Source organism: Pseudorasbora parva, chromosome 7 (genome assembly GCF_024679245.1).
Source record: "Pseudorasbora parva isolate DD20220531a chromosome 7, ASM2467924v1, whole genome shotgun sequence".
Classification (NCBI taxonomy): domain Eukaryota; kingdom Metazoa; phylum Chordata; class Actinopteri; order Cypriniformes; family Gobionidae; genus Pseudorasbora; species Pseudorasbora parva.
The window spans coordinates 46,917,655-46,945,008 of NC_090178.1; the positions used below are offsets into that span (position 1 = coordinate 46,917,655).

At 37.3% G+C, this 27,354-nt stretch overlaps 1 protein-coding gene across 1 annotated transcript in view; it reads right to left on the reverse strand.

Moving 5' to 3' along the window:
* Window positions 1–27,354, reverse strand: part of ascc3 (activating signal cointegrator 1 complex subunit 3) — a 327,642-nt gene that overhangs the window by 285,077 nt on the left and 15,211 nt on the right. The window contains exons 3-5 of the mRNA XM_067449368.1: window positions 27,069–27,219; window positions 12,497–13,080; window positions 3,095–3,215 (exon numbers count right to left, since the gene is read on the reverse strand). Of these exons, the coding sequence (XP_067305469.1) occupies window positions 3,095–3,215; window positions 12,497–13,080; window positions 27,069–27,219 (856 nt within the window). The remainder of the gene's footprint in view (window positions 1–3,094; window positions 3,216–12,496; window positions 13,081–27,068; window positions 27,220–27,354) is intronic.

The window sequence follows — 27,354 nt, forward strand, 5'->3', positions numbered from 1 at the left end:
TGCGGATATTCGCCTTTGCAGTTCTATGCGCTCAAATACTAATAAAAAATAGAAGAAAAAAAACGCCTAATATGGAGGGGAGGTCTCTCTCGCTTCGGCTTGTCAATTCAGAAGACAAATCAATGGGCCACTGTCGCTGCATGTTGTCAGTGGCAAAAAAAAAAAAACTACCGGCCCCAAAGTGCGTCGGCCCACCGGGCAAATGCCCCCCTAAATAATAATAAAACAAACTGGTCTGCTTAGATAAGATCTATTATAGGACTGATGATGAATATTATTGATAATGATGATAATTAGGTGCATAATTATCCTAATACAAAATAATGGTCTCATAAAACACCATTCATAGAACATGTTTTTGCACTGCTTTTACAAACGTACTAGATGGACACATTTGACCGTTGCACTCATCATGTTAAATAACTTTCTCTTGACCTTACAAGTTTTTTATTTCATGCTGTGTATCTCGCATTTTGGGCTTTAAACACAAAAACATGTTCTGTGTGAATAGCCCACAACAAAAATAATTGTATATATTTAGATTGTAAAGTGTTTTACATGATAGTTGTATTTGTAGTATTGTCTTACAGAAAATCACTGTATAGCAGTCAAGGAAAAAAAAGTGTTTCTTTCATTAAAATATCAAAGCATGGTCCAAAAATTTGCTTGTTTTTCATACTATTTTATTTATTTATTTATTTATTTTTTGATACGCATCAAAATGTTACATTTTTGTAATTTTCTGTAAGCTTGTTAAAGTCAAATCCAAGTGTTAGCTAAATTAAAGTCCCCATTTCCAAAAGTCAAGCTTTTCTACCTTATTGTGACAGATCCGAGTGAATCAGATTATCGAAACAAAAAAAAAATCATTGGTTGGAGTTTTGGTTCAGCTCATCGGTTGTTGATTAGATGGCAGCAGATCTGAATGAGAGTTTGTAGTCGATTGTAAGAAAGGGCCGGGGTTTAAGCAGACAAAATGATTGCAGATGTCTAGAATAAGTCAGAGTGATTAATTTTTAATATATTTTGCGTGAATGACTTGTTCACAGTAATAGCAATAAAAAAGCATCAATAAAAACAATGATTGTCCATTTAATGCCAGTTTTAAATATCAGATTTCTTTTGGTAATAATTTCTACATGCAATTTATGAATATTTCAATCCTTAAAAATAAAACTGATTAAAATCACTTTTTCTGTAATTAATTCTGATTAATAAAACCTAACATTAAAGTTTAAAATAAATTTTTATATCAATTTCACATTTAATCTCCGAAATAACATAGAAACAACAAAGATACTAGCCTATTTTAAATATTTAATGACATCTGATTATGAAAGAAGGCCAGTATTACCGATACCAATACTGCTACTGATGTCTCTGAAAGAATACATGCTTTCTTCTTAATTTTAGCCATTAACCACTTCAGATCTGCACCATATTTCGAATAATTATGACATATGCAAATTTGGACCCAAATGTGTTATGACAGTCACAATTATAGTATAATTGAAAGTTATCTTTGTTTTGTTTGTTTTTTAATTTATTAGGCTTTAAATTAAATAACTTTTAATTTAAGTGAACTTAAAATAATCTTCACATAAAGCCATTATAATAAATGTTACCTTCTCTTTGTCAGGGCTATTTTTTTTCTATTGGCCAGGTCAGACCTGTTATATACAGAAATTGAATGAAGTTATCAAAAACACTCCCCAGTGATTTTCTCATTATCTTTTGTTCTTTGGTTATCATTCATGACCGACAGAAGTAGGTTTATTAGGCTGCTGTCACTAAAACCTGACGCACGACACGGATCTGACATGCATCCCATTTTCTCACAACTCTGTGTTCATTTAAGACTTCCTTTAACTCATTTAACTGTGCTTGTGATGATACTCGAAAAAGCGGGCATTTTGGCATAATTTAGTGTGTTTTGTCTGTTAAAGTGATGTCTGAAGCGGCTTTCTGAACAAAGAGGTTACAGCAGAGAATGTGTGATTTGTAGTATATTTTAATCTAAACGGTGTTGTGATGTTCAAAGAAAAGAGTCTCTGATGTGCATGAAGTACAGGTCCAGTGAATCCTGATACTCATCATCCAGAGCTCAGACAAACAGCTGGTCATCAGGAACTGAAGGTTAATAGAGAATGTTAAAAAAGACTAACACGCTTACAGTGTTTGGAGAGGTGGCGGCTGTAAAGCTTTATAGAGGTTAAAGGGTCAGTGACTGTATTTATCTCTCCAGCTCCCTTTCATTCCCTCTATCTTTCAGTCGTTCTTTGTTTTTAAATTATTTGCCATGCAAGTCCTCAAAGTCAATTAATCAAATTTGAGATTACCATTCGCTAGAAGAGTACGGCTTAAAGATGTAGATTAGACTGGCCACTATTTGCATCGCATCACACTTTTTCCTCAGCCTTGGTTCTGGAAGTATTGTTCCCCAATAACCCCCTTTATCAGTATTTTTAACTTGATTTGATAAAAAAAAAAACTTCTCCAAACCAACTTCAATCTACTCTAGATGCATCATTCTTTAATTATTATTATTTTTTATTTGCTTGCTTTAAGCATAAAACTAAGTATTTAGCGAGGTTTATGGCTTATCTGGAAAATGAAAAAATACTCCAAAAGCCATGAAACCATGCTAACAAAAAATATCCAAAATGAATCAGAACAACGCAAACTTAAATTCAAAGAATATTGTACTTGATATTCAGTAAAACCACAGATTCCATAAAACTTGTTAGGGCCTGTAACTGTGGTCACAAACACACTGTAATTCAGGAGCGACGCACTTAAACCCACTAAATAATCATTTAGCGACACTCCCGAAACCGTGAGGATTGAAAACATTGTAACCCCAACAACATGGCATCTCACGTGTTTGGTATCTGTTATTTTTGGCAAAATTATTATTACAGCGACTCAAAAAAAGTTATGTTCTGCCATTTAAATGAAACCACCATCGACAGAGGCATTGTGTTTTTGTTCATAGTTATATCATAGTAAATTAAAGACAAATAGTGTCCAAACCTTCTGACTGGCAGTGCATTTAATTCAATATTGCTCATTGTTATTTAAATGCAAAATGCACCTGATGTGACATAAGGGCGGCAATCCGACGGGATGGACACCAGAGAGTCCACAATGTCTGACCTTCTCTGAAGGAGCATGGAGATCATCTCAAACCCCTGAGGACCTAGAAACTCGAACAGCTGGCCGAGAGAGAGAGAGAGAGAGAGAGAGAGAGAGAGAGAGAGAGAGAGAGAGAGAGAGAGAGAGAGAGAGAGAGAGAGAGAGAGAGAGAGAGAGAGAGAGAGAGAGAGAGAGAGAGAGAGAGAGAGAGAGAGAGAGAGAGAGAGAGAGAGAGAGAGAGAGAGAGAGAGAGAGAGAGAGAAAAAAAACATTTTTTAGAGGTTCTGGGGGGAAAGTACAATTATTATTTTTTCTTTCTTTTTTAAATCAGGTTGAGTGATTAATTCAATGACTCGCTTATAATTCATTCACTTATTTAATTAGTGGATGAATTAGCATTTTTTCAATGAAACTTGAATGAATAATTGAATGAAAAATGTTTAAGACACTTGTCTCCACCGAGTGGAGTAACAATGTAATCAATGTAAACGTTATTTGAAGCGCCAAGTTACTTTTAAAAGGTCATTTGCTCCATTTTGATCACTACTGTAGACATCTGTGTGCATATCTTAACTAAAAAAGTATCTGTCTTAAGTACTTCTGATGTGGTGATTTAAAGGGTTAGTTCACCCAAAAATGAAATTGATGCCAATAACTCCTCACCCTAATGTCGTTCCACACCCGTAAGACCTCCGTTCATCTTCACACACAGTTTAAGATATTTTATATTTAGTCTGAGAGCGTATCTAAGTGTATGCACACTATACTGTCCATGTCCAGAAAGGGAATAAAAACATCATCACAGTAGTCCATATGAGACATCAGTGGGTTAATTAGAGTCTCTTGAAGCATCGGAAATACATTTGGGTCCAAAAATAACAAAAACTGTGCTTTTATTCAGCACTTCCTTCTCTTCCGTGTCTCCAAAAAGATTCAAACGGTTCATGAATCAGTGAATCGATCAATGCTGTGGGTCGCCAATGTCACGTGATTTCAGCTTTTTGGCGGTTTGACGCGATCCGAACTGCTGAAATCACGTGACATTGGTGACCCGAATCATTGATCGATTCATGAACCATTTGAATCTTTTTGGAGGAACCCGGAAGAGAAGACAATGCTGAATAAAGTCGTAGTTTTTGATATTTTTGGACCAAAATGTATTTTGGATGCTTCAAGAGACTCTGATTAACCCACTGATGTCTCATATGGACTACTGTGATGATGTTTTTATTCCCTTTCTGGACATGGACAGTATAGTGTGCATACACTTGCATACGCTCTCAGACTAAATATAAAATATCTTAAACTGTGTGTGAAGATGAACGGAGGTCTTACGGGTGTGGAACGACATTAGGGTGAGGAGTTAATGACAGAAGTTTCAGTTTTGGGTGAACTAGCCCTTTAAGTATTTGTAACAGAAATAACTACTGTGATGTTGAAAAGACTTAGGATTTGTCATGTATAGATACCAAACAGCTACATAAACCATCTGTCTGGATCAGCCGCAGCTTTACCACAGTGTGGTTTTGTCAAAGGTTTAACAGACACGGGCGAATCATTGGCATTTAGTAAAAAGAATGCGTGGGTGTCTAAATCCAGATTGTGATCTTTTAACGAGTAATCATGCAGCTCTAACAAACACTGTAAAGTACAGCATTTAAGGTGAAGCACAGAACGTCTACACAAACAGTTGGAAAAATAAAACCACCAAGCAGAGTTTAGGTTTGGTATGCAATGTTCAGGACTGATAATATACAACACCAAAAATTCAAGTCTAGTTAAGATGATGCAAATGGCCTCAAACAAAACACTTGAATATATTTTAAACATTTTATTTAATGTCCTGTCCTGCTAAATCACATATCCAGTGTGACAACGTTTGTCTCATGTAGTTTGTGTGATCATATGTATATGGAACAATTGTTGGTTTCAAATGTGTGAACTAAAGTTATACAGGAAAAAAATAAATAATAATAATAATTCACACTTCAAGTTTTTATATTTGTAAAAATATATTTTTTTTAAATATTCCCAATACCTCTCATCAAAACCTTAAATACACAAATGAAATCAATCGAAGCTAAACCCAATCTAGACAAGTAGAGGCAAAGCTTTTAAAGATCTTAAAGATTTAAAGCTCAAGACTTCAGGACACTCAATGAGTTGAAAAACATGACAAAAGCCACAGTCTAGTCTCATGCGTAAATCTGTTTTACATGAAGAATAATGCATATGGTGACGTTGAGCTTTCATCTCTCAGGGGAACTGCCGTATAGCAGATACAGAAGTGATAAAGTATAATCATATAATTTATGGTGGAACAATGACACTGACACAGTTTATTAAATTAATGAGAACAGTACTTTGAAAATCTGGTCCAATCAAATTATCATGCTGGACTACTTCAATTATGAGAGCCATTACCTCTCTAAGGGCAGGTTTTGAAGGATAATACAGATCTAAAAAGAGGGCGATTCTTTGGGAATGTGACTTACAGTGCAGTTTTTCTTTCCAGACATGAATAAATGAGGGAGATGAGTCAAATAATTCAACTAAACTGTTTGTTGCACCAATTTCGAAGAGAAGTTTACACTAAGCTGTACTCTGAACGTTGAGCCTTCATGTGCTAATATTTATATACAGCTGCCAAGCATAACATTATGACCACTGACAGGTGAAGTGAATAACACTGATTATCCCCATCACGGAACCGGTTACATTTAACATTGTTCTCAAAGTTGATGTGCTAGAAGCAGGAAAAATGGGCACGTTTTAAACAAGTTTGACAAGAGCCAAATTGTGATGGCTAGAGGACTGGGTCAGATCATCTCCAAAACTGCAGCTCTTGTGGGCTGTTCCCGGTCTGCAGTGGTCAGTATCTATCAAAAGTGCTCCAAGGAAGGAACAGTGGAGAACCGGCCACAGGGTCATGGGCGGCCAAGGCTCATTGATGCACGTGGGGAGCGAAGGCTGGCCCGTGTGGTCCGATCAAACAGACAAGCTACTGGAGCTCAAACTGCTCCAGGTGTTAATGCTGGTTCTGATAGAAAGGTGTCAGAATACACAGAGCAGCTCAGTTTGTTGTGTATGGGGCGGCATAGCCACTGACCCCTGACCCTGCTGAAAGCACCAACAGTGGCACGTGAGCACCAGAACTGGACCACGGAGCAATGTAAGAAGGTGGCCTGGTCGGATGAATAGTTTTCTTTTACATCAGGTGGATGGCCGGGTGCGTGGCTTACCTGGTGAACACATGGGAAGAAGGCAAGCCGGTGAAGGCAGTGTGATGCTTTGGGCATTGTTCTGCTAGGAAACCTTGGGTCCCCCATCCATGTGGATGTTACTTTGACACACTACACCTACCTAAGCATTGTTGTAGACCATGTGCACCAGGGGTGTCCAACCCTGCTCCTGGAAGACTACCATCCTGCTCCAACACACCTGTCTTTAATTATCAAGCACCCCTGAACACCATGATTAGCTGGTTCAGGTGTGTTAGATTCAGCTAAAATCTGCAGGGTGGTAGCCCTCCAGGATCAGACTTGGACACCCCTGATGTTCATCCTTTCATGGAAACGGTATTCCCTGGTGGCTGTGGCTCTTTCAGCAGGATAATGCTCCTGACACAAAGCACAAATGATTCAGGAATGGTTTGAGGACCACAACAACAATCTTGGTGTTGACTTGGCCTCCAAATTCCCCAGATCTCAATCCAATCTAGCATCTGTGGGATGTGCTGAACAAACAAGTCCGATCCATGGAGGCCCCACCTCACAACTTATAGGACTTAAAGGATCTGCTGCTAACATCTTTGTGCCAGATACCACAGCACACCTTCAGGGGTCTAGTGAAATCCATGCCTTGACGGATCAGCTGTTTTGACAGCAAAAGGTGGACAGACACAATATTAGGACATAATGTTATGCCTGATCGGTGTACATATTAAATGCCATGGTACCAAATGTGTGAACAACAAAGACGTACCTACATTGTGCAAATAAAAATAAAAACTTTCAAAAATAACGTAAAGTGTAAAGGAAGAATTTTTCCATTTTAAAATGTCAAAATGAGTGCTTGTTATAAGTGTAAATAAGCCTTGATAATACTGCACAATCCTTCATTCAACTGACTGGTGAAAGCCACTGTCCTCCACACATCCCATGTAAGCTCAAAATCACTAAAATGATGTCAAGCGTCTACTAACAATAAAACGATATGAGTAATATGACAGTTTCATTGATACGACTAAAATCTTTTCAGGAGATCTTTTGTAAAGACAGCACTCCTGCAGGGAGACTAGACAAAAGCTGTAAACATGCTAAAAAAAATAAAAAATTAAGAAAGCAGGTGACTAACATGCACTTCTATACTTAAAGTGGAAATCCTTTTCATTCTGGTAGAGATACACACTACCTTTACTCTCCAGAGACCATTTCAAGCAGTTTTCTAGCTTGTTTGTCTTTTGTGTGAATGCACGCTTGTTCAGTTTTAAATTCCCCAGCAGTCTTTTCCTTTAAATGCATTAATATTGTTATTTTGCTCATTGTATTTTTCCTACCATGACAGAAAGTGTTTCTTAGTTCATGAATGGGTGACTTTCATAAAACTCAAGACATTTCCAAAGTCATATTTCCAACTAAATGCTTTTGGTTACAGAAAAATTGAGTCCACTTTTGCACTCAAGGTTATAGCAAAGTGACATGATTATACAGTACAGGCCAAAGGTTTGGACACATTATTATTTGTAATGTTTTTGAAAGAAGTTTCTTCTGCTCATCAAGCCTGCATTTATTTGATCAAAAATACATAAGAAAATTTTAATATTGTGATATATTATTACAATTTAAAATATTTGGTTTTCAATTTATTATACTTGAAATGATCATTTATTTCTGTGATGCAAAGCTGAATTTTCAGGATCATTCCTCCAGTCTTCAGTGATCATGATCCTTCAGAAATCATCAGAAACTTCTTTCAAAAACATTACAAATAGTAGCTAATGCGTCCAAACTTTTGGCCTGTACAGTATATTTTTTTAATCATAATTTAAATTTTAATGCAAAAGCACATACATTTGTTTCTTTATATAATTTTACATTATTGAAATGATTAGAATGCGTAAGTATGCTTAAAATAATTTCTAGAGGCCAATAATATCATTGTATCATTATTTATATAATTTCTATGTTAACACTTTAAATTAAGGTTTTAATAGTTGCATCATTAACAAGAACTAAAATTGAACAATGCTTAGCCTTTATTTGTCTCAGTTAATGTCAACATTTACAAATGCATTATTAAAATCACATATCTGTTAATGTTAGTTAATGCACTGTGAACTGACATGAGCAATAACTTTATTTTTAACTAAAATTTATAAAAATGAACAAACAAATGTATTGCTCATTGTTAGTGAATACAACTAACTAATGTTAATAAATGAGACATTATTAAGTCTTATAAATTGTATAAATGCAATGTAAAAAAAATATTTCATAAAATTTCATCAAAAATATAGTAAAACTGTAAAATTGTGAAATACTATTTCAATTTAAAACAGCTGTTTTCTATGTAAATATATAGTAGAATGTAATTTATTCCTGTGATCAAATAAATATATATAATTATAATTTCCGTAGATTATGATGTGATCTACTTAAATATTATATTATATTATATTATATTATATTATATTATATTATATTATATTATTTTATATTATATTATATTATATTATTATCTGGGCACTGTAGTACACAATGCTGTCAAATGCAAACAGCACTCCCTTTAAATTATCTAAAGCAATTAAGATAATACAAAATTATACACCCATATTTAAAATGTGAATGTTAGCATCACAAAAAAAACTAAAATCATCCTAATATAACCAGGTATCTGATATACGTTTTCATCTGTTATATTTTTAAACACCCCATCAATGTGCAATTTTCTCCTGGAATTGCCTTTAAATTAGCTTAATCTAATCTCCCCTACTTTCCATGGCTTTAAATATATTTGCGTTAACGTCAGATATAATGATTTATGAAGAACAAATGTGAAGCTGCTCTTCAAACTGCGGCTGTCATGTTTAATGGCAGTAAATGGACAGCCCTTCAACGTTGCTGTTGTTGACTTTGGTGTGACACGTGCAGAGAATAATTGAGAGACGGCCCAAAAAGGCCATCCCACATCTAAAGGTGTCAGTGGGATAGCCGGCGCCCAAATGTCAACTACGTGAGGAACATTAGAACAGGGTATTACTGGGGTACTACAGTGCTCAGTTTTGGCAAGGGGAGCCACCCCTATCATGGGAGGTTTTCACCTCAGAAACAGTACATACTGCCTGCATTCTGAGTCTATGATTTAGTAATACCCCTTTAAAAAATGCATTAGAAATTAACTAAAAAGTACTACAACCTATGGTGGTCAAAAGTACCAGTACTTCGGTACCAAGTTGATACATGCCTTTGTGTGTGTATGCACCTCAAAGACTTAAAAGAGCAGTGTGTAAATTTTAGCGGCATCTAGTGGTGAGGTTGTGAATCGCATCCTCCATCGCTCACCCCTCCCGTTCGAGAGAAACAGAGAAGCTACGGTGGCCGACACAGGACAAAGATGTCATTGTCTGAGACAGCAGAGTGAGACTAGCGTTCCGTAGATAAGTTTGTCCCTTTAGGGCCACTGTAGAAACATGGCGGCGCAAAATGGCGACTTCACTTTACCCGGGCTGCATACAGATAGAAACGACTCATTCTAAGGTAATAAATACTTAACAGTTCATTATGTAAGGTCTTTATACGCCACTGAAAACATAGTTATGTATATTATATTGCCTTTCTGTCAATAGAGCCTCATTAATATTACACTCTGCACTGTTAAGCACATATCAGAGCACTGTTTACCGGAAAGACCTTCAGATTCCTGATGGACAAAATGAATGTGGTACAACCGAGTGATTTGCTAAACAGACCTACAAGTGGGCTTTATTCACAGTGGACTGCACTCTAGGGTAACAAATAAGCAGTTGTGCATGATATAATTAATAATCCGTCCTTCGGATGAGATGTTAAACCGAGGTCCTGACTCTCTGTGGTCATTAAAAATCTCATGTCCTTCGGAAAAAGAGTAGGGGTGTAACCCCGGCATCCTGGCCAGATTTGCCCACTGGCCTCTGTCCATCATCATGGCCTCCTAATAATCCCCATATCCTGATTGGCTTCATCACTCTGTCTCCTCTCCACCAATCAGCTGGTGTGGTGGTGAGCGTTCTGGAGCAAAATATGGCTGCCGTCGCATCATTCAGGTAGTGCTGCACATTGGTGGTGGTTGAGGAGATTCACCCTTCTATGTGTAAATTGCTTTGAGTACCCAGAAAAGTTCTATAAAAATGTAACTAATTATTATTATAACTAATTATTAATGTGTAGGCAGTCTTTTAAGCACAAGGTTGCAATGTAACGTGACCCATTTTTCCTTTGTGAAAAGTTCTTTAAGTTCTCTGATCTTTGCAATGGCGGCTTGTCAGAAAAGGCATAGTCTACCCAAAATTTTGGGGTGAACAATATTAATTTAATTCCATGTATCAGAAGGAGTATATTCCATTGTAACACCATAAAATATTACTGCTGCTCTTTCCCTTGAACAGATGTGATTACAACCAGGGAGGCACCAAAATTAAACTTCTGAGCCAAAACATAAATGTAATATAAATAAATATAAATAGCTAAAACAGAGGTGTACAAACGTTTAAATTGAACATAAGGCAGTTTTATTCCAACTTTTTAACAACAGTAGTTTCTATTCTAGTTTGTGGTTTTCATGACAGATTTATTCAAACTCAAATGATGAAGGACACTAACAGGCTTCTCTGAGTGTATGGATAATGAATAGCTTTCTTGAGAAAAATGTAACATTAAGTTTAACCTTAAAGCTGTTTTATTGATATCTTTCCCCAGTTGAAACACCGACTGAGCGATTATACTAGACAGGATTTTTTTATCTAAGTTGTACTGTATCTTTCCACATACCATCTGGTGTTCACCCATATTTATTTCATGCTGTAACTAATAGTAAAGAGATGAGATGAGCTGAGATGATGGGTTCATGTGCGCTTGATCTGCACTGCCATTTGAACTTTGAGGCATTATAGCGATCAGTCTCGCCGTATTAAAGAGTGCCATAACTACATTTATTATTTGAATAAGTAATTAAATCAACAGAATTTACTTCATATTAAAAGAAACATAGCTTTTTGCTATTATTGAATGGCAGACACACAACAAATGTTTAGGAAAGCTATGTTCACGCATCCACAGAAAACAGCCCTGACTAAAGTATTTTAGATTTAAGAAACCATATTACAGATTTAAATCGAGAAATTAATATCATCAACCCAGGGCTAGTTTCCACACAGCTACCATGTTTAACTGTTGTAGTTTATCCAGATTGTGCGCACGGAATAGACACTGGACACAGCGAAAGCATGCCATCAGATAAGCGCTAATTAAATGTCTGCTTTTGGCACTGATTTCGGCACTCCAAAACCATTTTGGCTCTAAACCAAAAATAGGCAAAATTCTTTAGTATCCAAAATTTCAGTGCACCCTTAATTACAACCATTTGGACAGTTTTGCTATAAGGCTATGAAGAGATGGATAAGTAATCCTATTTCTGCCACACACCAAAAAAAAAGTAATTGTAAATTTTATCTCAGAATTCTAACTTTTTCCCCACAATTTTTCATCTCAGAAATGTGACTTTATAGCTCATAATTATGAGAAAAAAAGTCGGAATTACTCTTTATTTTATTTAGGTGGCGGCAATTGGCGTCCATAGATCGAGAATGGGAGGGAGAGGCAAAATCAATAAACTTGTGACTCTATTGGAAAATAAATTCCCAATCACCATTAAGTATTTCAGGTTCAGTTTAAAGGGGGAAAAATACACAGCAGAGGAGGCTAGCCTCTGTTGGTATATCAACCAATAATCATAGAGACGTAAATTACAAGATAATAGATGTTTGGCTTTTTTCCCCATATTTCCTCATTAGCTCATAAGTGTCAGAAGCATTTTGACAGTGCTGAGAACTCCAGCACCTGTGTGCAGACGTACAGGATCTCCCATTCTCCATCTTCATTAGCTTACTGTCTTTGTTAAACAGTTCAGTCTAATAAATTAAACAAAACTGTCATTGCCAACTTTTGCTGTCTGCATTCAGCATATTCAGACTTGATATTCAATAAACAATTAATTCTAAGAAACATGTCTACTTTAACAAAGAAACTAAGAATGTGTGCAAACTAATATGTCCCCTTCCAATTAAGAAATATGTGTAAATGATTTATTTACAAACATTTCTCACCTCGTTTTGTAGTTCGTCGTCACTCTTTGTGGAGGCGAGCATCTCAAAAAGAGAGGTGGAGAGTTCTTCGGCACTGGACGATACCATGTTTCCCTCATTCAGGTATTTCTCCACCTCTTGTCTCAGGATGGAGCTGTCTGCATTTCTCTGCTCTAGTTCTTCCGCTGAGTAAGCATCATCTCTCTCAGCTCCAGCCTTCCGCTCACCAACGTGATTATTTAGGAAGCTGTGAAAGTCCATGGCCGACTCCATATCAGTCCCCTCCGACCAGGGCATAGCATCATGAGCGTCCAACACATATGTGTCAAATGAGAAAGCAATGTTCCGTCCAAAGACAGAATCGCGGTTCACTGTTTTGAGAGAACTCTGCGTTTGGATGAAAGCCTCCACCTGAGATTCTCCAATCTGGGCCACTAAACGACCCACAGCTGCACAAGACAACTCCGCAGCAGACGCCGGAAAAGGTCCAAACATCTGTTTAATGGCCCTGGTTTCCTCATGACCGATCTGATCTTTGTTGTGGAATGTTTTAAACAAGACGACTCCAGCACTTTCAATGGTGTCCTGTCCAAAATCCGTACCAACTGCAAAAATGTAAAAGGAACACAATTACACACACACACATAGAAAGACATGTAAATGTTCAAAATTTTGAGCAGACGGGCCATTTGCAAATTAAAAATTTGTCTGACATTTTGAGATGTACAAAGCAAGTTATGCTGCTTGATATGAAGCACTAAGTGCTGCTTGGCTATTCATAACTTGACAAAATCTTCTGCATGATTCCTAGAGTATTACTAGGTGGTTGCTTTAGCCATTGCTGGTCAATTGCAGCCATATTACAGAAACGTCTTAATGCTAAACTCATACAGTTATAATAGCCATTCTGATTTCTGTTAGGATCTTGTGTTGGACAAAAGACAGCAAGTATCTGTATAATACCTGTTCCCAAGATTATGCTGGTAGGTCACGTGACCGTAACAAAATCAAAGATGTAGTATGTTTGAGTTTTATTCATACTACCCATCATTAGCCGGACGTGGTCATACACAATTCTAGTCAGTATATGAGTCTGAAACTGCTCTCTTGGACTGTGATTATTTGAACGTGTTTCAACCGAACCAGGAAAGACCTACAACCAATTAGAGCAACGAAGCGACGCATTGTCAAATGTCAACAGAGCTCAACTACCCTGTGTTGCAAAGTCCGCGTTTTTTTTCCCCACTGTTTGTTTTCTATGTCCGCGGGTTGAAGCGACTGTTATGTGATATATAGACCCATGAGTAAAAATTTTAACAGGCAATCTTGCCAAAATAACTGAGTTACGCCCGTTTCACACATACTCCGTCTGCAGTGCGTGTGCAGTGCGTGTTGCGTTGCGTGTGCGTTGCAGGAGCCCCACACCCTGTAGTGTTTTCACATATGCTGCGTTTGCAGTCCGCAACTGATCCGCTGTTGCACACCACAAACACAGCATTTATTCATTATTTTTTAAAATCCAAAAGTTTTTACTGAACATGCCTCGTCAGAATTCCAATCCTCTTTGTTTACTCTTTAATAGAAGTCAGGTTACATAGCCTACTACATTTAAACAACATTTTTTTTCAATTCATTAATTCATATTTATAAATAAATATACTTTAGATTTAGCTCACACAAAAGGCAAAACATTTAAACATAGGTTATAGCCTAAAATCATAAACATTTTAAATTAGAAACTTAGAATAGTCTATTCAAAAACAGCCGACTCTCGTCTTTTCTTTCGTTTTTACACCCTTTTAAAAGAAATCCTGCAGGTCAAAAAGAACTTTGCTTTTCACCTCCAAGAAAGTACGAGTGCTCTCCATTATGGCACATTTTTTTTACCTCAATGCCAGGTAAGGTGTCGTTTTGTTGCTTTACTTGAGAAAAAAAGCCATGTGTTGACTTTGAAACAAGAGTATATTTTAAATGATATGCATCCGTGTTGAAATTACTAGATTTTCGCGTCAGTACATGTTTATTTTAATGCGAAAAATGTTCTATCACTTTAATGCAGCAACGCAGCGCAGCGCAGCAAAAAATAGACTCGGTACGAAAACGATCCGTGCACTGCTGCAGACGCAACGCTCCTGGAACGGACTGACGGACCGCATCCGCGTGCAGTGTGAATGCTGTCATCCGTTAACATGGGTACGGAAAAAAATACGCAACGCACACGCACTGCAGACGGAGTATGTGTGAAACGGGCGTTATTCCGGAGTGCATGATTACGTTACTGTTTATCATCCGTCATCGTCTAAAGCCCACCCTGATGATTTCATTGGTCCGAATGGTTTCTGTCCAGAGATAATTACTCCTCTATGGATCAAGGCCAGACCGAACCGCCCGACCTAAACGTTTTGTCGGCGGGGCTAAGTTCGGCTGGCATCCAGGCTACATATTCATACTTTTGTGTAAATTTTCATTTTTGGGTCAACTATTCTTTAACTGCATGTTATGCCCTATGTTTAAGCGATCATTTGTTCAGGAGTGTGATGAAGTGTAGAATGGAGACAGGAAGAGCTTTTGCAAAAATGGCTTGGAGGAAACTTGGTATATGTGGTGTCTGTATCTGGGCTATTTTGAATGGATATTTCAGTCTCTACAAAAGCAGCATGTACATTATGTAAAAGGCAATTGACTGCAAAGAACTTGAAGTACCTCCTGATAAAAAAAATACTGGAAGTGTTTGTAGCAGCAGCAGCAACTAAAGACACAATGTGAGAATGAAACTCTACAGGAACAAGCTGGGTTGCTAAATTGGAATGGATTGGAGTGAATGGTGGCATTTTCTTTTGTCTCACAGTCCCTAGTCCAAATCCTGAGTGAGCCAGGACGCCTTCCTTTTGGAATTTGCATGTTCTCTTGTGTCTGTTTGGGTTTTCCTTCACCTGAATCCAAGGATATGTGAATTAGAGACCCTAAATTATCCATAAATTGGAGTGTGTGTGCGCGAATGTTTGTGTGCGCTTTGATGAATAGGCCATCTATCCTGGGCGTTTCCTCAACCAGCAGCCTGAAATGTGGCCACCTGAAGACAGACGGTCCTTCTCAGAAAACACTAGAAAACAATATCCATATCTCTCCCATTGAAACTGTCCCTCTCTACTGCAGAATCTACAACATGGTGGTAAGCGGCACTTAGGTAAAACTAGTCATCCAACTGAGCTACAAAAATATATTCCATTTGTCGTTCTGGGTTGTTTTGAAGAAAGAGGGTCCGCAAATGTAGAAGACCCAGAAGAATACACTATGAAGGTCAAATGGTCCTTACCATTATGGAAGCTGAGAGTACCTTAAAGTTAGGGTTTGCTTGCATGAGCATAACTTTGTCGCAGGTGATTCTGAGTGTTTTCCATTAGGGAGATTCAGAAATTTGTGTATGTTTTCGTCTCCTACCTCACAGGTTGGAGACTTAGAACATAGGTGTATCTGGAGCAGAAAGTAAAACGTGGATGAATTATATTGTTGTTTTTTACCTTAGAGAAAAAGGTGTCTATTTGAGGGATACTTTTATCCCTTGTTTATCCCCTGTGCAATTTCAGACACTCAGGAAGTTGTGAACCCTTTCAGACGTTAAGAGTCAGTTATACTGATACCTATATCAAAGCAGTTGGTAGACAGCACAACTGTACTGTCTGGCGAGCCATCTATAATAACCATATGAGCCTTTGCGCTAAACTTTTAATGTTAATAAGCTTTCAATGGTACTACTATAGCTTTGGATAGAAAAAATGAAATAAGATGGTGTGCAAATGATTTGGTGAGCAGCGTAGAAGATCAAGGCCATTCTTTTCAACAGAAACATCTAGAAAAGTGTGTGGTAGTGTCAATGCAAGTCCATGCAATTGGGATGCCTAGTAGCCTATCTGTTGTGGTTTTGGGAATAAGAAAGAGCCTATACAAATTAGGCGCTGTGGTGTATATACTATGCACTTTACCATGTAGTGTAAAGAAGGGGCAACTTTGGACCTGGAGGGCCACTGTCCAGCAGAGTTAACTCAAATCCTGATAAAAACTCCCCTGGCTGTATTTTCTAGTAAAACTGAAGACCTTGTTTAGCTGGTTCAGGTGTTTCTGATTAAGGTATGAGCTAATCTCTACAGGACATTGGTCTCCCATTCCTGGTCTAATGTATAGGTCATCATGATATACGGTGCAACTTTTTGAGCAATGTTGCTGTCAACAGGCAACCAGGTGAGACACAGCCCACAACCGATCTAACGTATTCAATTTGTTGCCCCTTCTCAATGGGAAAGTGCCCAAGCAGCATTTACCTGGCAACATCGCTCAAAAGTTGCTACATGTATCTTCACCTTATGAGGTTTGGAGGTTTTTGTTATCTGGCACCAGTGTCTGATAGCTTCTCACCTTTCCACGACAGTTTAGTGCATGAAGTTGCCAACATTTCCACATTAAATTTTTACCATTAATTAAGTGCAACATTTTTTATTTTAATGTTTTACTCATACTGAAAATGGCCCAGAATACTGCACGAGTACAAGAATTGACCTATCGGCAAGCCACGCCCCCTTAGTTAGTGTTGCTAACTCAGAAAAACGAATGGAATTTGGAAACAGTCTTACAATGACAGCTGTCAGTCAGTGTGTTTACATGCACCTCCATAATGCGATTATAATGGGATATTTGGCAATATTGCTTTCTCTGTGACATCATTCTGAAGTTTTCCCTACACCAAAAATGCTAAACTCGCTGTGCAGTCTCTGCTCCTTATCTTTATCCAGATGGTGCACAGAACGCAATGGCAGTGTAGGCAAACCCGGCAATGCAATGTTCATCACAGTGCTGAATAATATCCAGTACATCCACAAACATTTATTTTAAATTGGATGCGAGTAGATTAAAACAATGGCCGGTAATATTCATACTGTATGTATGACTGTGTGCTATAACCATACTTATTAGCAAATAATCAGTTCTTGTCAAGAAGCATTCCAGTGGGACTTAAATATGCCATGGAGGATAGATAAAAGAACAGTTATTTAGGTTTGTAAGTTAACATGGACTTACTAAGTTTAACTGTAACTTAATGGGAGTATGACACCCAAAAATCCTCTTAGGATACCTGTAATTGTTGTTACAAGTACCCTATGTACATCGTTTTACTTGTCTGGCTATCACCAAACCAAGCTCAATTTAAGATTGAACATTGGTCTGGGGAGTCTGCTCGGTATTTTCTACTGCACAAGAGGCGTGATCAACAGGCATAGTTCAAATGAGACCGTATGCAATTGGACAGTCCTTCAACCAATCAGACAAGAGGCATGATCAACAAGTAACGACCCATTGCTTCTCTATCTGGCATCGTGTTAAACCCGCCCATAGCGCACCAGGTGGCTTCACACTTAAGCCTTCACAATGAAATCTTAGGAGTGAGATTCAGGAAAACAAGAGCTTCCATTGACTAGAGTGAACCTGTGGCCAAATAAGAAGCCTTCCTCTTTGGGGCTTTGTCTTATCTGATGACATAAGATATTGGTTCCAAAAGAAACCCAATCATAGTGAAGTGAACCATTTTCACAGTGACATTTTAAAAGGGGGTTAAGAATGCCATTCTGTCTGCTGTCCACTTCACAAAGCAAAGAGATCAAAAAGAGAGAGAACATAGCTGTGGAATAGTCCTACAAGTTCCTGGGAGTTCGCCATCACTTAAGGTGAAGAAGATAGACAACACATTGGTATTGTTCAGGAAAGGCCAAGTCCCAGTCCAGACTTCCCACTCCATCCCAGACATTCACGACAGGATCAGAACAGCAAGATTTAAACAGTGGCAGAGAAAGACCATGCGTGGTTATTTAACCATAGCAGCATTACGAGGGACTTTGTTTCAAATTGAATTAAATTCATCAGGACAACTGAATGCCATTGAGGTGTGGCTATATAATCATGAATCATTAGATGCTAAGTGAGTTGCTGACATGTGGAAAATGATCCTGACCTTAAGGTGGTTCAGTAACTCTACTACCAGTGCTGGATTTGATTAGTTCTTCATGGCATTAGGCAGAAAATGAACCACAGCAAAGTTGCTGCAAAAGAAAATCTATTTTGACAGCTAGCTGTGAAAAGGTTAACCTGAAGACATATGCTAAATATTACTGATTTGAATACTGATATGAAGCAAAGGGTGCTTTATACATACTCATCTGAATATATTATAATATTAAGTGCTGGGCAACAATTAAAATGTTTAATCGCAATTAATCGCATGAGTTTCTGTGATTAATCGTGATTAATTGCAGTATGCGCAAAATTCAATAATCACAAAAGTGCTGCTAAATGAACAAAAGTGCAATAACATGTGGTTTGCAAATACTTTAAATAAGGTGCTTTTTACAGCAGTTAAAAGTTAGTCACAGTTACAATATTTCTTGTAAATATCAACTTAAACATTAATTTAATCAAATTAAATTAAATTGGTGGTATACATATTGATTCTGAAGTAATATTCTCTTCAGTGTTCTGTCAGCTTTAACACAGGCCGACTTAAATCTGCATATTTGTGATATTCACCCCAGGGCGTTACTTAATTTTATAAAGGCCATTTTTTAAAATCTTATTAAATGCATGCATCATCTTTCATGTTAAATTCTTACATTTGATCAATGAATTCAGTTATAATAGTAAAAACACTATAGGCTGTTACCAATCAAATTAAATAATTTAAACTGCAAAAAATACAGCTGCAATAAATAATGTTATAAGATTGATGTTCTCAATACAACATGCAATCATACTTTTAAACATAACCGCCAATAGGGGGCAGCAAGTGATCGTCTTCATAAGCGAGTCATTGAGTCGTTTATTCAAATGATTCATTCAAAATCCTGAATCATTTAGTAACAAAACACCGCGCTGAGTGTTGCTTTCCTCTGGAACTATTCTCGTCAGTGAAATCATGGGTGAAATGGAACAAAAAAAGGTTGTTTGGATATAAAATTTAAGTAACTTAATATCAATTAGGCTACTTGTTTATTGAACTAGGCTTCACCATTCATGCTGCACAATTCACAATTGCAAAGTCGACTTGTGTTATTAACAATATCATAAATATCAACAACTACAAAAAACTCAGTTTTACCCCAGTATGTTTCTTCTGTGAGTTTATATCGCTGCTCAATTGTTTTGATTTCTCCACGAATGTCTCTCAAAAAGAGACAGGCAGCGCGAGCCTCAACGCGACTTGTTAACATACCAGAGGCAGAGATACACTCATCAATCACTGTTTACATTGAATATAATAAAACCAACAAAAAAATCTGAATCATTCTCGCGTTTCTGGTTATTTATATATTTTATTTGTCCCAGACAAAGAATGTCAAGCCCTTGGCTTAGGCTACAGACAGCGCTGTATTCTCCTGTGACCAATGGTTTGTCTGTCTGTGTATTCAGAGGCAGTGAGCAACGGCCTATAAATATAATAATAAATAACTACGTCAATTAAAAAATTGATAGATATAGATATATATATATATATATATATATATATACACATACACACACACCTTTTATTTATATAATCAACACTCAGTGAGAGGATAGTTAGTTGCCTATTCCCTATAAATATCTCCCTTATCAAACACATCTTACATTTATTTTTTCACAACAAGTATGTGATCTCTGACTACAACAAAGGATTGTGGATGCCCATAGGCCCAGGAAAGGTTACAAAATCTTGATAAACACTTCAGCATGCATAAATCAATGTTTAGGCTGTGAGCACAATGACTCTCAATAAAACATTGTTTTTTAAAAGAAACTGGATGTTATTATCTGACCTGAAGCAAGAGGTTTATTCAAGATGATTATTAAAAAAAAAAAATCTATAAAAAAAAAAAAAAAAATCAATGAAATGATTCTGTTATATAAGGGAAAATAAACCAAAATACACTTCAAGCCAATTGCTGACAAAGGAGCAGCAGACATGCAACAAAAATGGTGATTACTGAATCAAACTGACTTCTTAAATGTTATTTCATTAGATCTTCTTTATATGCTTGATGTCCAGGACACATTTTAAAGCAGAAATAACCTAAAATAATCTATAAACGTTCTTAGTTGTTAAATCATAATTCCAATAAAATATGCAAGCAGAGCATTGCACAGAATGTTGAAATTATCATACAATTATTATATAATATTATATATATATATATATATATATATATATATATATATATATATATATATATATATATATATATATATATATATATATATAAAATAAGAGAAGACTCAGAGCTTGGGAAAAGAATGTTGCAAAAAGTATTTAATAAAAGTGTGCCAATAACTATGGCCAAAGTGTTTGAGATATTTTGGAGTTTTTTCATATTTCATAATGTGATCATTTTTTAATTGATAGATTAAAAGTATAAACAATGCAGATTTATTTTTACACTTTATACAGTGTCCTTGTTACACATTACATTTATTTCCTGAAATAATTCATGTAGTATAAAGCTAGCCTAGAAATCTAGACGCACCCTAGCGGCAGCAAATCTAATCTGCCCGCGAGTGTCGTCTAGCAACTCTCAGTACCCTTCTGAGCTGTAATCGCCTAACTCTTGCCAGGCCAATCACATCGTGTATAGAGTCGGTGGGCGGGGCCATAATGATGACGGCCGAGTTGCGTTTGCGTGCTTCTAGTAAACACAGAAACTGGCGAACGGCGGCGGTCTTTCGAATCAGCTTTGACCGCGACTCTGGAAGACTTGGAGTTAAGCTTTTCTCTGAGAAAAGAACAAAGAGCGGCACTGAAGTCATTCTTAAAAAAAGAAGATGTGTTCTGAGTTTAGCCGACCGGATACAGCGAATGTTTAATCTATCAACGAGCTCTGCTTCACCTTCGTTGCTCTGGTTGGTGTAGCGCTATCCTATCGCGTGCAGAGGGAGTTTGAAAGACAACCGTTTATCCGCCCCTCGGATTGAGCCGTCAATGGTGAGTTTCCAGACCAAACATCTTGATGTGGGTCAGGCTTGTCAGGGTAGTATAAAGCAACTTCCAGGCAAAATTCAAAAACTGTTTTTTAAAGGGGCCCTGCCACAAAAAAAAAAAAAAAAAAATTATATGTTAGGTCGATATGTGTTTATGTTGTCGTGAATGTGAAAAAGAACTGCTACCTCCTCTGTCAGCTCTAGCCACTGAAAAGAAATAAGCAAAGAAATCAGGCCATTTACAAAAGCTGGTCAGTCTGACATGGTATTGCCTAAACTCATTACTATTCGTGAGCTCACCCAGTTGAGACCGCGGCCGCAGAATTCATAGCTTAGCTCAGTGACAGTTTTCATACACAGCAAGGGTCGCTGAACGTCATATATATAAAAGTATAAAAAATATTTAAAAATATGGCAATATAAGAAGAGAGCAAACAAAGGTCCTCTACTTGTTGCGCTGGGTAAAGGATGCGGATAGCCAGCCTCTCATTGGCTAGCTGTTAGCCAATCAGAGTCAAGCAGCTTGGCTCGTTAAATATTACTGAGAACTCGCGCAAATCGAGCCGAGTCTTCCAGCAGGCTTTCTATAACAAGCTAGGATGGCATGAATCAAAGTAGAGTGCATGGTAGAACTTCAGACATTACCACAAATGTGCATGTCAGGGCACCTTTAGTAAGGAAGCGATGTATCATTTCTGCTTTCTGATTTGTTGTGTATTTGTTTAGTTTTTTTTTTTCTTCTATTCTTTTACTGTATTATTTTTACATGTCCGAAATTAAGCCATTCATTATAATTTTCAATTACTATAAATTGTGCATAGTTACATGCAACTAACCCTAAACCAAACATAGTCCTGACCCTATAGTACATACATGTAGTTAATTATTATTAATAGGGATGCAACCAAGCCCATAAACCAAAACCCCAAAATAAATTATGCCAATTATTAGTAATTGGAAACAATAGTAACCATTGCATTTATGGCTATGACTGTTTAACTTTACTAAAAATCAAGGCATTGCAATTGCATAAATTAATATTAAAGTTTCAAATAATAAATCAATTACAAATTATGCATACATTTATTTAGCACAAGGCAACAATGCACATTATAAACTAAAATTCAGACTAAAATGTTTAACTTGACCTCACTCCTATACATTAAATAATATTGCACAGGTCTAATGGCCTGCAGAAAGGTACAGAAATGGAATAAAGTAATCAAATGTAAAATAACTACGTATTTAACTGTTTAAATTAAAGATTAATCCTTATTAAACTTACAAAAGCTATTCAATCAAGAGCAGTGAGTGATGTCCTTATCTTTTGTTTGGCATTAAACAGACAGCAGTAAAGGCTACTGCCCCTTTAAGACCTAATCCACGGTTTACTTAAAGCCGGGCATACACTGTGCGATTTTCGTCCGATTTCGAGCCGAATTCTGATTCGTGCGACTTTTTTTTGGGTCGGGCCGATTTTCAGGTTTATCGTGCGTCGTTTGTCGCGAGGTGTTCGTGCAGTGTACAGGGGGAAACGAGAGGCGACAAACCTCTCACGATCGGGAATCGGATGGTCGGATGAATTTCTGGCGTGTCAGAAATTCTGCTCGCTCCTCGTGAGGTTATCGCACAGTTGAAGCAAAGCCACGAACTGACTGCCCTATTTCCCCTCTCTGCGCCTGCGCGAAAGCAGAAGTTCAACCATTTAATTTTTTAAAGCATTAAGGAAAAAACGAAAAGGGGGAGATCTTTAATTATGTAGGCAGCTATCAAATAGCAGAAATTAAGTAAACTGTTGTGCCTCCAGTTTGTGTTGTATATATCCAGTGCATCTTATTCATTTAGCTAGTTGATCATTAATTTAGCTAGGCTACTTGTTTAACTTTCACATTTTACTTTTATTTTTTAATATTAATTAATATTTAACCTTCTCCATCTTGACACAATGTCATGTTGCAATGTGTTCTTTTTCTTCATCAACGCGAGTCAGTGGATATCACGCAATGCGCAGTTTAAACGCAGTCAATTATTCACTACAGAAAGTGAAAGTAAAATCTGACAAGCTTTCGGAGCATATTCTCAGACAACGAGAGATAAATGTAATTCAACATACTGATAACGCATAGCCTATTGCCTTATTTTCTTTCTTATTTATTTTCTTAATATTTCTATTTTGGTCCATATTGTGAGAAAAAAAATAGAAGAGAAGTAGGCCCATTTTGTATTAAACAAGTTGTTTTTAGATAAATCTGCTCTTACTTTTCATTGAGACGGACATTATTATTGCAGTGTTCTGACATTATAATCATATAATTAGACCTATAATTCCTTGTTTAATCGGGCTAAATGTTTTTAAATAGTGAGGAGTAATCTATCTATTATTTTATAATGCAGTGTGTCGATTATGCATTATTGTTGGGGGGAGGGGGGCAAATTAATGTAATATCGATTTAATAATAAAAGTAGGCCTACTCTAATAATAATAATAATTTTATACATAAATTCTAAATACTCTTGATATCAATAGCTGATGCATTTGATAGGCTACCTCTCTTTAATACACCATGGTCTATCGTCGCCACGGGGGTTTTATTGCGCATTTTTCACCCGTACAGTGTGCGCAGTCAAGACGCGCTCGACGGTCGGACCGCACAGTGAGAGCACATCAATCGTGAGCTCTGGCTTTACATCGCATGCGATCTACTCGTACAGTGTGAGTAGGTAACCTTGCTGAAATCCCATAGAAATCGCACAGTGTATGCCCAGCTTAAGGCATGTACAGACTATGTCTGCTTGGATACTCATCAAGATGGACATGTTGACATAATTTTTCTGTGAGTTTGTCAGTTTAAGTGCAAGACCTGAAAGTAGTGTTGTCACAATACCAAAATTATGACTTCGATACGATACTAGACTAAAATACCTCAATACCGATACTAAATCGATACCACGGTAAAAAAACAAACAAAAAACAGATAACATGAATAATATGATAACAGAACTTATTATTCATTGTTTTATTTTTTTACTAAAAATTCACTTGGCCAGCATGTTCCTGCGCTGGTTTTTGCCCATTCCCTCCTCTTATTGCTGTAATAACGGCATACCAGAGTGAAGATCCTTACAGAGATCATCATTATCAATCATGTTATCATTATCTAACCTTTCACTTCTCAACAGGTTGGGATGACCAAAATCTTATTTAATGATACAAGTAATTTAATATTTTTTAAATGTAATTCTATAATTAAACTATAGATTTTTAATTGTATCTGTTTTTAAAAATAAGCAAAAAACAATATGACAAAAACAGTGCTTTATCTTTCAGCTTCATTAGGTCTATTTATTTATTTTGAACTTGGGGGAGAGGACGCTGGCGTTGTCTGTTCGCCGCTTCTCCACCCACAACAAATCATGTTAATGTACTATTAGATTTACATTTTATTTTATTTCCTTTTGTTTGTGACTAGTCTAACAGTCAGAGCTACAATTGGGACTGTTGCTGATTGCTGGCAGCCACTGAGAGGTCGTTGTTCGTCGTTTCGCCGTTTTCAACCGCTTCTCTAATGTTTACGTTTGAATTGCTGCGGTTGGTTTCTGGTTTGGAGGACATTTGATGTTTCTCGCCGCGGGTGCTCACTGGTGGTCTCCCTTGGGCTTAAGCTGCATGGTGGCTGAAGTTTGCACCGGGCTAGCGTCATCCGGGCTCTCGTCGGCGGCGTCCGGCATGATGTTGGGATGTTCTGCTTCTCGGCTGCGCCGCTGTTCCGTCCTGCATTGCGACCGTGGAGCGACATCTGCGCCGGCCCCGGTGTGTCCACAGAAGTGCCCGGAGGAATGTTCTGCCTCTTGCATGGTGCTGCAGCGATCCCCATCGTTTGAATCATTATGAAGAAGACCCATCATCTGGTCTTCAGCTGTCGTGCCTCGGCGATGTCATCGGGACACTGCCGCTGGGAGAAATCTGAAACATGGAGTGGACCACAGTGTGCTGCGGAGCTAACAGAGACTTCCACCATCAGCTGTTTTCTGTCCACCATCAGCTCTGTTTCTGTTCTGTTTTCTGTGTTGGTTGATTGTTTGTAGTATTCTATATTTTTACTTGTTATTCATTTTTTGTTGTTATTCCCCCCCCCCCCCCCCCCCTTGTTGCACTTTGAGATTCTTCGGAATGAAAAGTGCATTATAAATAAAATCTATTATTATTATTATTATTATTATTATTATTATTTAACAGTAGCCTAGCAAGTCAAGAAAGAAATTAAATAATCAAATATAAAACTGCTTACTTAGTCTTTACTCTATAATTTAACTATACACTGATTCTTAATAAATATATTTTTGTTATTTAGCCAAGCATGTGTTGGTTTTCTATTTTTCATTGTTTGCTTAACATTAATCACACAGAATATTAGGTCTGGCTTAAGAGCGCATTACCTCAGCTGTACATGTTCACTAAAGACATATCCGACTGTGTTCACCTGAATACTCGGCAGACCGTGGATTTTTACATATTTTTGAACATTCAAACCCAAATAATAATCCACGAAAGAGCTGAATGGCGATCGCATGTTTGTTGTCTAAAAGGCGTGTGCGCGCTCTTCAGGTCAGAGTCCGGTAGCGCGAGGACGTCCCGCACCACGCTTTTTCTTCACACGCGCGCATATTTCTTTCCTTACTTTGTCATGCGTTGCGCGTATATATTCAACTCTTCTACAGCCAATGTTTAGTGAACGGTGGAAGCAGAGCTCTCACACATAGGCGCTGTCCTCCTTAAAGGTTCATGAAACCTGACATATTTGAATATACGGCAGCACTCGCATGCATTGAACAGTTTCCCGAGAGACCGTTTTGCCCGTTTTTCTTTTATTATTGCTGTTGTTGTAGTGTATCACTGAGGAGCCAGCACGTGTATCCATTGACAGAAACATACATAAAGCATTATTTTCAAGTTACAACCCATATTATAGATGCGTCATCAGATGTGAGATGAACCACATACGTCCACACCGCAGATGTTGCTTTTTAGACAAGCATGTGCAGGTCGCGGTGTTTGTTTACGTCATCGCAATCTTTCGGACGTATTTTTTCGGTGATAAAAGTCTTTCGACCGAAAACAGAAAATGCACTCTTGGGCCATTTTCGGTCGAAAATTTTCCGTGGCCGAAAATTCGGTGCATCCCTAATTATTACTCAATACTTGAATATATAATTACACTAACACAGAGACCTTAAAATAAAGTGTAACCAAAATATTATTCATAGAATACTGAGAATTGAATTCTGTCATCAGTGCAAAAATAGCTTTACATAGCAGCATAACAGCTTTATAAATACGACTGAATAAACAGCGTTTGAGTATTTATAAAATAATCAATATACTCACATTTGTGACAGTGTGGCATGTTTGACTACCGTAAACAACCTACAGTTATAATACACAAGAAGCAATTGGTTTGTCACATTAATAACTTCTATTACAACCAATTAAGCTGTCTGCACTGGAAGTGCCCATTTGTGACAGCTTGCAAAGTGCAATATGCTGTAGATTCCTGCTTGGATCGTTTTTTAAATCACGCCAAAGAAATGAAATGCCTACCGATCTGTTTGGCTGCTTGGAGGATACTCTTCAGCTCGTGAGTGGCCGCTGGCTGATCTTTCTTCTCAAGATGTTGTGTGAAGAACTGAACAATCTTCTGCCATGTTAGACCATCTCGGGCAAATATTTCCTGTCGTTTCAGGCGCTTGGTCTGCAAAAAAGATTGATGTTTCACAAGGTTAAATTTAAACAGAAAGGACATTTCAATACACACATTTATAAAATTAAAGAATAATGATACTCAGCCAGGACAATATACTGAATACTCATGATTTGTGTGCAATAA